This window comes from Gallus gallus, chromosome 5 (assembly GCF_016699485.2).
Source record: "Gallus gallus isolate bGalGal1 chromosome 5, bGalGal1.mat.broiler.GRCg7b, whole genome shotgun sequence".
Taxonomy (NCBI): Eukaryota; Metazoa; Chordata; class Aves; order Galliformes; family Phasianidae; genus Gallus; species Gallus gallus.
The window spans coordinates 57,925,184-57,940,303 of NC_052536.1; the positions used below are offsets into that span (position 1 = coordinate 57,925,184).

General features: G+C 46.4%; 1 protein-coding gene across 4 annotated transcripts in view; it reads right to left on the reverse strand.

Moving 5' to 3' along the window:
- TXNDC16 (thioredoxin domain containing 16) overlaps nucleotides 1-15,120 on the reverse strand; it is a 43,620-nt gene that overhangs the window by 22,424 nt on the left and 6,076 nt on the right. For 3 of the 4 annotated variants that reach the window (XM_046942607.1, XM_040701830.2, XM_040701829.2), the window contains 11 exons: nucleotides 14,247-14,329; nucleotides 13,116-13,189; nucleotides 11,611-11,685; nucleotides 11,150-11,271; nucleotides 10,899-10,989; nucleotides 8,171-8,327; nucleotides 6,815-6,981; nucleotides 5,405-5,465; nucleotides 3,886-4,027; nucleotides 2,684-2,830; nucleotides 540-599 (listed from right to left, as the gene is read on the reverse strand). In XM_046942607.1, coding sequence (XP_046798563.1) covers nucleotides 540-599; nucleotides 2,684-2,830; nucleotides 3,886-4,027; nucleotides 5,405-5,465; nucleotides 6,815-6,981; nucleotides 8,171-8,327; nucleotides 10,899-10,989; nucleotides 11,150-11,271; nucleotides 11,611-11,685; nucleotides 13,116-13,189; nucleotides 14,247-14,329 — 1,179 coding nt within the window. The remainder of the gene's footprint in view (nucleotides 1-539; nucleotides 600-2,683; nucleotides 2,831-3,885; nucleotides 4,028-5,404; nucleotides 5,466-6,814; nucleotides 6,982-8,170; nucleotides 8,328-10,898; nucleotides 10,990-11,149; nucleotides 11,272-11,610; nucleotides 11,686-13,115; nucleotides 13,190-14,246; nucleotides 14,330-15,120) is intronic. The other variant, XM_046942608.1, reaches the window with a different exon arrangement.

Below are 15,120 nucleotides of genomic sequence, written 5' to 3' on the forward strand. Positions count from 1 at the left end.
AAAAGCAGGAGACTTGATGTACCACCCCTCCCTGGCAAACACTGATTTGGCTCTCAAGCCTCATACAGTGCATCTTTACTCTGACTGGACCTAGTACCGAGGGGCACCAACAGGATCCTATTTCTCTGATGAAGGCTATAGTGCCTGCTGCTGGACCCTCTACCTTCAAGCCTGTGCTGCTCACTGCTTCTGGTGATGAAATGACTGTGCCCATGAACATCACAGTCTCAGCTGAAGGGCTGTCTGGGCAGCTGGTGTGTACCAGTTTACACCAACAGCACCAGGTGACTGCACAAGGTTGCACTGCCAGTCCCATGACTTTATAGAAGCACAAAGGGACTGCAAATATTGCTACAGAAACAAATTCTCTTCCTAAGCAATTTAACATGGGAATGCCTTTCTTAAGAGTTTGGGAACTATAAATGAGTATATTCTGGGTGAGTGAGCAAGACACCACCAATATCTTCCCAGTTTTTGGTGTGTACTGTGAGGGCAAATGCAAACCAGCTGTACAAGCACTCAGACCTGTGGCACCTTACCTTTCAGGTGATCAGCCACCTCTGTGTAAGACTGTAGCACCACCAGGGACACTGCCTCCCCTGAAACACAGAAGAGACGCAGCCCTGAGTTACATATAGGTGATAAACCAACCCCACTGTGTTCTCTGACAATGTTACATTAAGATTTTCTGCATCCTGTGGTGCTTGAAGCTCTGAAAGACTTTGAAAGAAATAAAGAAAATTGGACTTTATGTTTCTGCAGAAGAGAGCAACTAAGTTCCCTAGGCTATCTCATGAAGTCACTCTCATTTTTCTTCTTGTCTCACATTTGTCTTGCGGGGAGAAAATTAGAGAAGCAAAAGCCCAGTCTGAACTCAACTTGGCCTCTGGGGTAAAAGAGAACAAGAAACCTTTTATACAAATGTATTAACAGTAAGAGGAAGGCTAAGGAGAATCTCCATCCTTTACTCTTCCCAGTGGTCACTGGGAATGTGACCACTGGAGGATAAAGAAAAGGCTGAGGTTCTCAATGCCTTCTTTATGTCTGTCTTTAAAAATCAGATCAGTTATCCTTGGGGTACTTTACCCCCTGACCTTGAAATCCCTGATGGGGAGCAGAATAAACTCTCCACAATTCAGGTGGAAAGAGTTACAGACATAATACTCCACCTGGACCGCCACAAGTCCATGGGGCCAGATGGGATCCACCCAAGGTGCTAAGAAAGCTGATGGAGGTGACAGCCAAGCCGCTTTCCATCATCTATCAGCATTCTTGGTTAACTGGAGGGGTCCAGGCGGATTGGAGGCTTGCCAGTGTGACCCTCATCTACAGAAAGGGTCGTAAAGGGGGATCTGGGGAACTACAGGCCTGCTAGTCTAACTTCGGTGCCAGGGAAGGTTATGGAGCAAATTGTCTTGAAGATCACATAACGTGCAGGATAGCTAGGGGATAAGGCCTAGCCAGCATGAGTTCATGAAAGGCAGGTCCTGACTGACCAACCTGCTCTTCTATGATCAAGTGACCTGCCTGGAGGATGAGGGAAAGACTGTTGATGTGGTCTACCATGACTTCAGCAAAGCCTTCAACACTGTCTTCTACAGCATTCTTCTGGAGAAGCTTGGGGGATGGAGGGCCCTACAGAGCAATCTGGACAGGCTGGATATCTGGGCTGAGGCCAATGGGATGAAGTTCTACAAGACCAAGTGCCAGGTCCTGCACTTTGGCCACAACCCCAGGCAATGCTGCAGGCTTGGGGCAGAGTAGCCGGAAACCTGTGCAGAAGAAACAAGACCTGAGGGTATTGGTCAACACTGGGCTGAACATGAGCCAGCAGTACGCCCAGGTGGCCAAGAAGGCCAATGGTATCCTGGCTTGTATCAGAAATAGTGTCATCAGTAGGAGCAGGGAAGTGATCGTCCCCCTGTACTCAGCACTGGTGAAGCTACACCTTGAGTACTGCGTTTAGTTTTGGGCACTACAAGAAGGACATCGAGGCCCTGGAGCATGTTCAGAGACGGACAACAAAGCTGGTGAGGGGTCTGGAGCACAGGCCTTATGAGGAATGGCTGGGGGAGCTGGAATTGTTCAGTCTAGAGAAGAGGAGGCTCAGGGGAGACCTAATTGCTCTCCACAACTACCTGAAGGGAGGCTGTGGTGAGGTGGGGGTCAGCCTCTTCTCCCATGTAACTAGTGATAGGATGAGAGGGAACGGCCTCAAGTTGCACCAGGGGAGATTCAGGTTGAATGTTAGGAAATAATTCCTCAAGAGACGGTAAGGTGCTGGAATGGGCTGCCCAGTGAGGTGGTGGAGTCACCATCCCTGGAGGTGTTCAAGAAACACTTAGATGTTGTACTGAGGGACATGGTTTAGTGGAAAATATTGGTGGTAGGTTGGACTGGATGATCTTAGAGGTCTTTTCCAATCTTGGTGATTCTATGATTCTATGATTTGGTCCCTGTAAAAGGAAGATGGCAAACCTATAAACACTGACGTACTTTATAGTGAGAGATACCATCTTCAAAGAATATCAGCCTATGAAAGGAACTGATGTAATCTGCTAACACTGGGTGAGGGCCCATAGGACAGGATGCAGCATATATTTATCATTTACACTTGTCTACAAGTGTGGATAACCACACTTGTGGAAAGTGTAGTGAGCAGCATGAGCATTGTCATACTCACAGCTGGCATAAAACAGCACCACTGTCTGGGCAGCTTCCAACATGGCAGAGTGAAAGGTCTCTTCTGTCAGAGTAAGGATCTGATCCAGAGGCAGCTCTCTCTTCTTGTCCCTGGAAACTGCTTCCACCACTTGATCATCCTGCACATCTGCATGGAGAAACGTATCAACACACAGGACAAAAGAAAATGCAGTCCCCTGCCTGCAACCTCATTGGAACATTTTAGGAAGCCACCACCTCTCAGCAGACACATGGTGACTGTCAGTTAGAGATTAAGTAACCACTTTACTGAGGGAATGGAAGGAACAGAGACAATCTCACTGATATACACACAAGCTCATTAAAATGCTCCTATGTGACCTCACACCACTGCCCAGCTGTATCCTCAGAATTGAACACAATTGCTAACCATGCTGGATATTTGCTCTTCTGTGCTCCTGTGTCACTTTTTCTGCAAAACAAAAACTTCCGTATGGAAAACAAATATATTCAAGAAAGCATTATAGGAGCCACTGTTTCCTCCTTGAGGAAAGCAAGTCTGAAACAGCTGTTACAAAAACACGTCTCAAACCTTCCCAAAGGGACTAGTAATTCTTATGCTTCTTCTGAAGCTAGGACAGAAGCTGGACCCAACTAAACATCAGTAGCTCTTCCCTCATGCAGAATCTCTGCAACTGTTCCAATCACAACTGCTGAGTATTTCTGTGGTGTTTGCCCTAAAAATTATGCCTGTCAAGAAAGAGCCAATCTGTACAGTCATCATGTGACTGTGATAATCATAGTGACAGAATGAGGCTGGCAGGGACCTTGAGGCCAGCTGGTCCAACCCCTGCCCAAGCAGGGAGACCCAGAGTAGGCTGCCCAGGCCCACGCTGGGTTGGCTTTAGAAGATCTCCAAAGAGGAGATTCCACAGCCTCTCTGGGCAATCTGTGCCAACGCTCTGTCACTCACACAGTAAAAAAGCATTTCCTGATGGATCCTCTTGTGTTCCAGTTTGTGCCCATCATCTCTTGTCCTGGCAGTGGGCAACGCTGAAGACAGCCTAGCTCTGTCTCCTTTACAGTTTCCCTTCAAACAGATAGCTTGCCATGGATTTGCAAGAGTATTCTCTAATTCCTTAACGTATATCTGCATGTCTCTAGAAGTTGCTAACTGCATGTCCTATCTGGTGATGATCAGCTTTTCACTTTCCAGTTACACACCTTGGTCGTCATTCTCTTTTTCATCCTCATCTTCCTCATCTTCATCCTCATTCTCCTGGATTTGTTTAACCTTGCTCTTATCCTCCACCAGAGTTATAACTTCCTCAGTGTCTTCCAAGACCAGGTATTTGATTGGCACTCCCTAAAGAAAACAGGGACAAAGCATCACTCTGTGTCTCTCCTGTCTGCAAATGAAACGCAAAATGGGGAATTCCAATGGAGAGGGAGTTTACAGTTCCCTCTCACCACCTAGCTTCTTATTTCTGGGGTATGTCAACAGATTCCTAAAGCTGCCAAGCAAGGGATGTGCTTCCTTGGCCCAGTTTCACCTGCACATTAGTTTTTTTTCATTCCAGACTGCTATTTCCTTTTCAGGAAGTAATTGTAGCTATGTGGGATTTTCTGTCTGTAGCTAGAGTGGTGAAAGTGAACACCTGCTCCACCTCCCAACATCTTAACACAGAGCTCCTGTGAGAAAAAACCCAGAGGCCAAACAGCGAATGAGGGAGCTGAGGTACAAGCAGAGGGTCCACTGTGCTGCCTGGTCCCTAGCCTAGGTGGGTCAGGTTAGTCAGAGAAGCACATCATGGGCTGGGAAATGCACAGAAGATCTTTTATCTCACGTAGCTCAACAAAGAAGAATGTTCCCAAGTGTAACGGCCTGCCAACCCATGGAAAGAAAAGAGCAAAATTTATTTCTCAGAAATGAGACCGTGTCAGCTTAAAACCAGTTCTGGCACTGTCTCAGGAAGAGGCACTTCAGAGAAAATGAATTTTATAACGAACAGAGAGAAATGGCAAACTGCTGGCACCTCCCATTGGTTCTAAGAGTAGAAACACACCACGCACATCTCTCAGCAGGTCAGGGGAAGCCCTCAGGGGACACTCAGATTCAGGTCTGATCGTGTACCTTTCCAATCACAAGTATGACAGTTCAAGTAATTTGGGGCAACGTCTGTTCCCTGACATTTGTTGCCTCACAGGCTGGGTCAGGCCCCTCCAGAGTTTAGCTCATCTTGATCAGCCTCTTTTAATTTAGGCCCTGCCCTTTTCCCAGATCACTACCAGAGACATTTGGTTACATCAGTTCAGCACAGACCTTTGGTTGTTTGCTTTCTTGGCTCTTAGTTTCATACTCGTTTTCTCTTCCATCTTTTGAACTCCTTTCCTAAGGGGCCAAGGGCCTTTGGAAGTCCAAATCTTATGGGAATTTACACTTGCAGTACTACTTTAGGTAGTTCACAATCTTGCACTGACTTAATGTACAACAGAGAGATCACTCTCTGATTAGAATCCAAAATAAACACCTCCATTTATCTCCTGTAAGCAGGCACAATTCCTCTGCAGCATCAAGCTCAGGCAGTTCCAAATACATGCATGCAGCTATGGAAAGACACATCCCCTTGATCTTCTTTGAAGGACATCAAATAACAAGAGGTGAGCAACACTTTCATACGCTCTCAAGAGCAGCATGTCCAGATAGGAAATAAGAGTTGTACAGTAAAGAAATCCATCAAACCTCATCCGGTGTTTTGAGAGCAATGTTTGATCGCCGCAGAATGTTCAAATCCACAACGTCCCTTTCAAAATACAAAGTGAACATTAGATGGTGTAATGATATGCAGGGTTACATGCTCTGTAGCCTGCCTGTCTGACAAACACACACCTCCCTCTGCTGCACCACATCCCCACAGAGCCATGCTTCTGGGCCCCAGAGTACATGCTGGAGCTCAGTCCATCTGAACTAAGTAGCTGTTGGAGAAATATGTTCCAAGTGACCTGGTGGGACTCACACCACATGTGCTGCATAACATGCCTATTTCCTGAGGGCTCTGAACTGCCTTTCTGTGATTCACATCTTTGCTCATACATCAGTAATCACATCCCAGTGCAGCTGCTCAGATGGCAGACTCTAGCTCGCATGTAAATGCAGCCAAGAAGTGCCTCTGCACATGGAGATACCACAATGGCAGAAAGCCAGAAGACAGCCCACACCCATTCTTCCCATCCTTCCTCCTCCTTCCTCCATTGCACTGCTGCCAGCAGCATGGGCGCAGAGCAGACATGCCACCTCACGGTCCCAACCCAAAGCTGCTGGATCCCTCTCTGAAACCTGAAATAAGAGGGGGCATCTGCTCACAGGAATGTGAGTTTCTGACTTCTCATGTGCTGCACATTTCTCATATATGCAGCCTGACACTCTCCATGCACAGCTCTGCTACAGGCCAGCCATGCAGCAGGTGTGCATGTCTCCAGATGCTCTGGGAACATTTGCAAACACAAAAAGCACATGGAGGCTCCCAGCCCTACTTATGGGCAGGCCATAGCCAACACGGGCTGTGGAGAGGACACAAGACAGGATCTGCTGTATGCAGGCCACTTCTGAGCCTGTGAAACAGCGGTAAAGGAAACCAACAGATCTTCGCAGCATAGCCCTAAGTATCTCACTCCTTGGCAAGCAAACTCGTTGCCTAACTCTGGTGTCCCTCTCTAATTGAGGAGATACTGTTTAATGAGCAGAAAACCAACCCAGTACCCGTGAACTCACACAGTAACACCCACAGTTTCTGTCTTTTACTGAATTTCCTTCTGTCCTTAATATAAGGGCAAAATACAAGCTTTTTGTCTGTGCATTCCAAGTTTCCTTTCTGAAGTTTCCCTTAGTCTATTTTTCTACTTCTAAATAAGCAATAGACTCAAATATTTCTACACTTCCAGACAGTCTGAAACCAAACTTATTTGATTCTGGAGAAGTCCTCAAATATGACATCTTCTCACAGGATATAACTTAGTTTTGCTGCTTCTCATACAAATCAGAGTAAGCCCTCTGACTATGATCCCACTGTCCTTGTTGTGCAGCAAACAAGTTCAGAAACAACACAGGAAAAAAAGAAAGAAGAGAATCCTTCAAACATTGGAAAGCAATTACCTGGACAAAATGGCAACTCCTGCTTTTCCCAGGAGTTTCCAGGCCAAAAATTCTGCTGTTCTCCTGTCTGCCTCGTAGGTTTCTTTCTGGCTGAGGATAAACACAAGTGGTAGCCCAAGCTGTAAGTGAACAGTGGAAACTTTCTCTGGGTCTTCAGCAACTTCAGTCTGGAAAAGATGCATGGTTACACTGCAATGTATCTCCACACATTTGAATGTATTTCAGCTCTTTTACACCCAGATGTCGATTTCAACAGAATTTCTTTGAATTTGTTGCTGAAATTGGTCAGTGAGCTCAAAAGTAACTGGAAAGGAAAGCAAAGAAGTCTCATTTCCTGAGGAAAACTGCTGGAAAAACCAACCGCCAGATTGTCATCAGTTTAAAAATGGTTGGAAATTGACATTAAGAGCTGGGAAATACTTCCTCACTAAACCTAGGAGAGGGTTCATAGCCTGCAATTTCTAAGGCCAGCAGGTAACCTGGAAGGCTGATTTCCTGCACAGCCTGAGCCACCATGTTCTCTGCAGTCACAGAAATAAGGATACTCTCCAGAAAAAGCCTCCAGCTCTGATTCCAAAACATCCACTGAAGTAGAACCAACACAACCTTGATTTAAGAGTTCTAACCTTTCATGATCTTCTCTGGGCATTAGTATGCATGTTCTTTGTGACCTAGCAACTCCTGATATCAAATTTCCATTAATTACTATTTGTCTGGCAGCAATTCCCAGGGGCAGTTTGAAAACCCTGTCTGTCAAATACAAGAGCTGGCATCCTTTCTCTTTCTTTCTTTGACGTGCTGCTTCACTGTAACACAGAGCTGCTTAATGAATTGCCTTCTCTTTGCAAGCCTCATACAGGAGGCCAGTTGAAGGAAGCCCTTCCCAGCTCATCTACCCATTCTTTCTGCTGGGCAGAGTTGTCACTAGTGGGAACTGGGGCCCTGCTGAAGTTCACTGCCCCATGACAGACACTGCTGTCTGCCTTCTCCAGGTGCTGAGCCGCCTGAGGGGAATCCAGAAGTCCCAGCAAAGTCAAAGGTACACCTCCGCCCCATTTTGAACAGGGCACAATTCCATTCATATTTGCACTACCACAAGAGCACACACAGGCCTTGGGACTCCTGAAAAGGAGGACCAAACTTAGAAGTGGAATGGAGTGTTGCTCAGATCCAGGCTCAGGCCTGTTCTTCACCTGAACTGAATCTGGGAGCTTTACCATTAACTTAATGGAGAAGGGACAGATTCTCATGCTCTGCCTTGTCCTCTGCACACACCTCCCTCATCCTTACATGTGCCCCAGCTGCCCTCATGCTGCCCAGCCCAAGTGAGTGCATCATTTCTCCTTCCCACCATACCACAAGAGGAGCTCCCATGAGTTTGAGGTGCCTGTGGATGTTTAGCACTGTCAGATCGTGCTCCAAGGGTGTCCTCCTGCAGGGCTGTGCCAGGTCTGTGGCCTGCTGGCAATGGCAGAACAACAGCTGGGCAGATGATACATCAGGATCGTTGCTGCTGTGAGAGAGAAAACAAAGATCACGCTGAGCTTGTAATCCACCACATGGTTTTAAAACACCCTGACAAAACAAGAGTTTTGCTGCCATGTTTTACAAGGCAGATGATCCTCCAGTTCAGGGTATGACTGGCTCATGGGACTTCAAGAGCCCTGCTACCAACAGGTACACTTGTGTCCAGGCACTGCTCAGAATTGTGTTCACTATCAAATGAGAACTCAGGCTTACCAAGGATAAATGACCTCAATCCAAGAACAGTTGTCTCAGCTTGAAAAGGACACAAAATAAAGCTTTTTTCCTAATCTGACCAGCTATGCTACTTCAGTAAGGACCCCGCCAGGAGAAGGACAGCTGGAATACAAGTTTACTCATGTCTTTTACCTCATTGATGACATCTTCCATACTGCATAAGGAATATTTCACCTTTTGATCAGCTTTGGTTTTGGCCATCCCACAAGAAGCAGTGAAATCAAGTTCCCTACATGGCTTCTTGGCTTGTGGTTTCTGGTGCCAATACCTGCAGTGAGGTTAGCCTGTGGGTCAGCTTTAGGATGTCCTCTGCATTCATTCCACCGTCATCGTCAATAGGGATCACCTTTATTTGTAAAGGGCTTTAAGATCTCCCTATGGAAGAGTGAGGTTCTGCATTAAGACACCAAAGCCTTACGACTGTTCTCTCTGCTTTTGGAAGGATAAAGCCACATCCTGTCCAAATGACAACCATGCCATCTAGTGGCTGCCACAAAACGCCATCCCTGATCATGATCCAGCAAGGATGGGATGTGAAAACAATCAAACTGTTGTATAAATGTTTTGCTAAAACATCCTATCTGATATTCTCACTTTCCTCTCTCCCTCCCAGTTTCCCAACTGCAGTATATCATGCCAGCAGCAATTCACATTAGGATTGCAGAATCACAGAATCACAGGATGATTTGGGTTGGAAAGGACCTTAAAGTTCATCTAGTGACACTCCCTGCCTTGGGCTGATTGTTCCCCACCAGATCAGGCTGCCCAGGGCCCCATCCATCCTGGCCTTGAATGCCTCCAGGGATGTGGCACCCACGGGTTCTCTGGGCAGCTGTGCCAGGGCCTCACCGCCCTCTAAGAATTTCCTCCTTACATCTAACTCAAATCTCCCCTTTTTTAGTTTAAAACCATTCCCACTTGTCCTGTCACCATCTGCCTGTGTAAAAAGTCAGTCTTCTATTTATAAGCTCCCTTTAAGTACTGGAAGGCTGCAATGAGGTCTCCCTGGAGCCTTCTCTTCTTCAGGCTCAATGACCTCAGCTCCTTCAGCCTTTCTTCATAGGTGGGGTGCTCCAGCCCCATGAGTATCTTCGTGGCCCTCCTCCAGATCTGCTCCAGCAGGATTAAAGGATCTACCCTTCTAACCCAGCTCCTGCTACAGAAGGGATGGTGTGAGCTGACCAGGTCCAGTGAAGCCATCAGATGGGAAGTCTCAACTACAGCACTCCAGGGAGCACCATCTCACGAAGTTAAACTACAGAACTCACTATTACTTGAAGTTGTGATTAGTAATAAAATTGTTTTTTTTTTTTTTTTAAAGTCTGGTTGTTGTTAACATCATGATACACATTCAGCTTCCATCTCTAGAAGTCCAGAAACCTTTGACTGCCAGAAGGCGTGATGCTGCATGCAACATGTTTGTTTCCTCATATCCCTTGGTAAGTATCAGTGGCCACGGCATGAGGTAAGACAGCTGAGTGGGCTTTGCTCAGGATCACCATAGCAGTTCCTACACTTCTCATCTGGCCAGGCTCGTTGAATAAAGAACGAGGCAGATTTGGGGCTGAGTGTGTCATAAGATTATAACATCTATATATATCTGCTATATCAGTCCCTATGAAAATCAGGGAGCTACCAGCCCATGCCTTTTCGTGTATCCAAGCTGCATGGGGGGAGGATCAAGAAGGTCTCAGTAGGAAAGGCGCACCTGTCCTGCAGTGACTCCAGTACGACTTCACCCATTGTGCCAGATTTGTTTTTTATTAAATTTCCAGGGAGTCCATGGCTGAGATTTGACCAGTTAACTAAGGAAGGAAGATAGTGGGCTCTTCTATAAAATCCCATTCAGTGAGCAGTCACAAATGACCTCGCTAGTCCAAATCCAGATAAACAAGCAGCAACTGGTGTTGGAAAAGCAAAAGAGATCTGACTGTGCATCCTTAGTTGTTATTCTACTATCATCCCAGGCAGGCTCTTTCACCTTGAGATGCAAAATGCATATGTAGGCTCATTGACATTCAAGGAGATTGAGAGTAGTCAACATTGCCAGTTGGATGGAAAGAAGATATCTAAATACTCTTCAGTAACCCAAGCTGCTCTTTCACTGGAAATCATCTGTCTTACTCTCTAGCTCAGCAAGAAGCCAGCAGTGAGCCTAATGTGTAACAAGTCTGGCAATATTTAGACACTTCAAACTCAGGCTAAGAGGTTCACTTCTAATGACAGTGATTTTTCTCCCACATGAGCCAACAAGGATGCCAACCCAAGATTTGACATGACAATCTGAGAAACCGAGAGAAGAGCAAGCAGTGTTTGGACATACCCAGCATCTTTCAACAGCGTCGCCTCAGTTGTTAGGACAAACTGGTGGACAGTTCCATAGACAAAAGCCACCTCCATCACAGCTCTGTGCTCTGCAAAGAGAAAAGCACGACTAATTCACTGCTGCACCTCACTCCAGATCTCCCCTTTAAATCTTTCAATTCTCCATTTGCAAGATTCTTTCAAAAACTCTCTTCCATCTTAAGAAAAAGGGCTCTAGGAGAACAAAGGTGAAAAGCTGAGGGTTAATACCTGCTGTTCCAGTAGCTGGTACGTATGCGAAGACCATGTTCGATTTCCCTTTCAGCGCATTTTCTATGTTCTGAAGATCCGTCAGTGTTTCAACATATTTAACTTCATGAAATAGCAGAGCACTGAGAAGCCAAAAAGCTCATTAACAACTGTTTTCTTTTAGGAGAAAATGGCAGCTACATAGCCATGACTGGAAAAAAATACAAAGGTAAAACTCCAGCTTCTTGCTTGCAGATGCAAGATTAACAGGCAAACACAGCTGCCCAGATGTGTGCTGGTGAGCCATCATCTGGAGGGCACAGATTTAACAGGGTCAAACCAGACCAAAGCGAGAAGCAGCCTTCTGCTTGGCTGAAAGCAGCCTCAGGAATATGTGGAGTTTCTATTTATGCAGAACTTTCTATCAACAAGTAAAAATGAGCAGTAAATGACTTCACAGAGATCAGTCCGTCTGTACTTACAAGAGAACATTAGCAACAATGGAGTTCACATCAAACAAGGCATCAGTAGGGAATTCTCTGATCAGCACGTTACCTCTGGGGAGGGAAGAAAGAGTATCACCAAAGAAACCATCAAGGATTAGCTACACACACTAAATTCATTTCTGCTATGTTGAACAACTCCTGATATCTACTGGAAAGAAAATGTCAGGACTGAACTTGGGGAGCTCCTAGGACCTGCTCCTCCTCTGTCACGCACAACCATCAATGAGAACTGAGCACATCACGTTTGAAAAAGCCCCCTGCCTGATATATGGAAAGCTTCCAGCTCACAATCCATAGAGGGATCAAGAGCTAAACATTCCCATCTAAGGTAGATGAACTAATCACACCAATAGGAAGAGCACCAAAGAATGTTTCTTTCTTGGACTAGATCCAAAATTGAGCACACTGAATGTAGTCTGGGGAACCTGGAGGTGGAAGCCCCCAGGATAGAATGCCTGACAGAGGATTTCTCTGATTGTTTCTTGTAACAGAACAGGTGTGTGCTGCTATAAAAGAACATGGGGCGGGAAAAGGGGTTTCATGCAGAGGACAAAGCATCCAATTTGCGTGTTTTGGACCTTCTGGAGAAACTTTCAATTCCAGATATGTCTGCAGACTGGGAAAAGAACTCATTGAGAGCAGCTCTGTGGAGAAGGACTTGGGGTTCTGGTGGACAAGAAGCTGGAAATGAGCCAGCAGTGTGCGCTTGCTGCCTGGAATGCCAACTGCATCCTGGGCTGCATCAAAAGAGAGGTGGCAGCAGGGCAGGAAGGGGATTGTGCCCCTCTGCTCTGCCCTCTTGAGACCCCCTCTGCAGTACTGAGTCCAGGCCTGGGGCTCCCAGCACAACAAAGACATGGAGCTGTTGGAGAGTGTCCAGAGGAGGCCACAAAGATACTCAGAGGGCTGGAGCACCTCTCCTATGAAGAAAGGCTGAAGGAGCTGGGCTTGTTCAGCCTGGGGAAGAGAAGGCTCTGGGGAGACCTCATTGCAGCCTTCCAGTACTTAAGGAGAGCTTATAAACAAAAGGGAGACTGACTTTTTACACAGGCAGTCAGCAATAGGACAAGGGGGAATGGTTTTAAACCTCTCTTCTAAGAGGAGATTTAAATTGGATGTTAGGAGGACACTTTTTACTCAGAAGCTGGTGAAGCCCTGGCACAGCTGCCCAGGGAAGCTGTAGGTGCCCAATCCCTGGAGGCATTTAAAGCCAGGTTGGATGGGGCCCTGGGCAGCCTGATCTGGTGGGTGGCAATCAGCCCATGGCAGGGGTTAGGGCTGGGTGGGCTTTAAAGTTCCTTCCAACCCAACCATTATGAGACTCTATGATACTACAAACTTTTTCCTGAATAATCCATGCCACTGCTATCCTCATAGCTCCTCTACTCCTATGCAGACATCTCTACTCCCTGACAGCATTTCATCCAAACCTTTGTACTTGACAGCAATCACAGCATGGAGGTCAGACAGCTCCCCCTCACCTGAACAGGTAGGCTTTCCTTAATGCATTCTCTTTTCCACAGTATCTTGAGACATCCTCTTTGGGACACTTGACCTAGACATTGAAAGCATGTCATCAGTCACTCATCTCCACAAATGATGACAAACATACAGCACCACAGCTTTCTCCCATTCCAGAGTGCAAGTACTAGCCTTTTCAAACCTGCCTGGGAGAGAAAATACAATCACACATAAGACGAACAGAGTCCAGTGGTGTGGGCTGGAGTTTGTATTTCAGTTCCTCAGCTCAGCTTTCCTCAGTTTGGGTCAGATAGTATTAAGAGATCTTGTGATCTGTCAAGTACATTCAAAGGGACAGACCACTACTTGCTTATTGAACTCAGTTTATACCCAGAGGCAATGAAACACACACACATATAAAAGTACTTCTCACAAAATCTAACTGTACTTGCCCACATTTGTAGTTCACTCTCCTAAATCTGCATAAGGTTTCGTTAAAAAGAAAATCTGTTTAGCATTTACTGTATTGTATGGAAAGGAATTAATCTGATCCCATTCAACACCCTTCATAGTTCAAGCTTCTTCTCTCCTAGTGCACAAGCAAGAGTGAGTTGTGCAGGTCTCATGCTCTGGGTGAATCATCAGGTGCTCTTGTGTAACACAGTGGGGATCATACTCTTCCCCGTACCATGTTTAGGGTACACAGCAATAACCAGGCAACACCACACATTACATCCTTGGGAAATCAGACTAGATGAGCCAGCTACGCTTGATACATGAGGCTTCCCACAACAAAGGCCAATTTTCAAGAAAAATCTGAGAAGTTAAATATCCCTTGCATCCATGAATACTAATCAAAACTCTGTTTGGAGAGTGAACAACATAAAGTCTTCCTCAGATAAAGGAATTCGCCCCTGTCCCACAGACAGAAGGTGTGACACAACCCACAAGAAGGTGTGATGCTTTTGATTCATAACTGTGTGGTTACTACTGGCCAGGGCAAGGGAAAAAATTGGATGCTTTGCTACAGCCAGAACCCACTTTCTTGTGGGGTCCCTCTACTTTCCATCACCCAAGGTAGGTACAGACGATTTCTGTCAACCCCACAGCCAGCCCTACATTACTCTGTCCCACTCCTTGTTCTCGTTTACCTTCACCACTGAAATGCCATAGTCGTGCAGAGCCTCAACCGAGTTTTCAATCTGTTCCAAGAAGAGCTGGACACCAGGAGAAACTGAAACACCAAAAAAAGCTGGTTTTAGTCCCTTCCTGCTGCAGACAAGGACGCAGAAGAACAGAACAATCCTTTTCTCTCTGGCAATGCAAGCTTTTCTGGGAGTATTTCACTCCCCGGTCAGACCAGGATCACAGTCTGCCTGTGACAAGGGGAAGGATGGGCATCAATGTAGCTATCCTTTATGAATGACGTTTAAATTCAGATGGATTTGAGTCCTCCAAGCCACTATGACATTCCAAGACGCCAGAGATCCCTAGGCAGCATGACATCCTCTGCTTTGTGCTGCACAACACGTTGCAAAGCAATACAGCTGCACTGAGCAGCAGTGATGATGCTCAAGGATGCTGCATGCAGGCTTTTGCAGGTGCAACTAGGAACTGCCCGTGTCCCCTTTTACTGCCTTCAGGGCACTGTCTGTGCTCTGGCATGGTAACAGCATGCTGAAGTCCCCAAGCAAATATCATCAGGACATTTGTGCAGGCCTGAGCAAGAACAAATAGGGAGCTGCAGCATGCTGAAGGTGGAGGTGTGTGAAGGGATTTGACTGGGAGCTGTCTGGAGGAGACAGGGACTGGAAGTGGTTTTGTTAGATGGGCATCGTTCTGCGGGGCAGCAAGTCCTCACAGAGTCCTCAAGAGTATCCTCCTGCCATGCAATGGTACAGCACTCACACAATGCAACCTTGCTCTTACTCAGAGTAAGGTGTTTACAGAAACAAAACTAACTGTGGGCAACACCATGAATACCTGCAGGCTCCCCACTTTCCTTTCTGACACACCCAGCCAGCC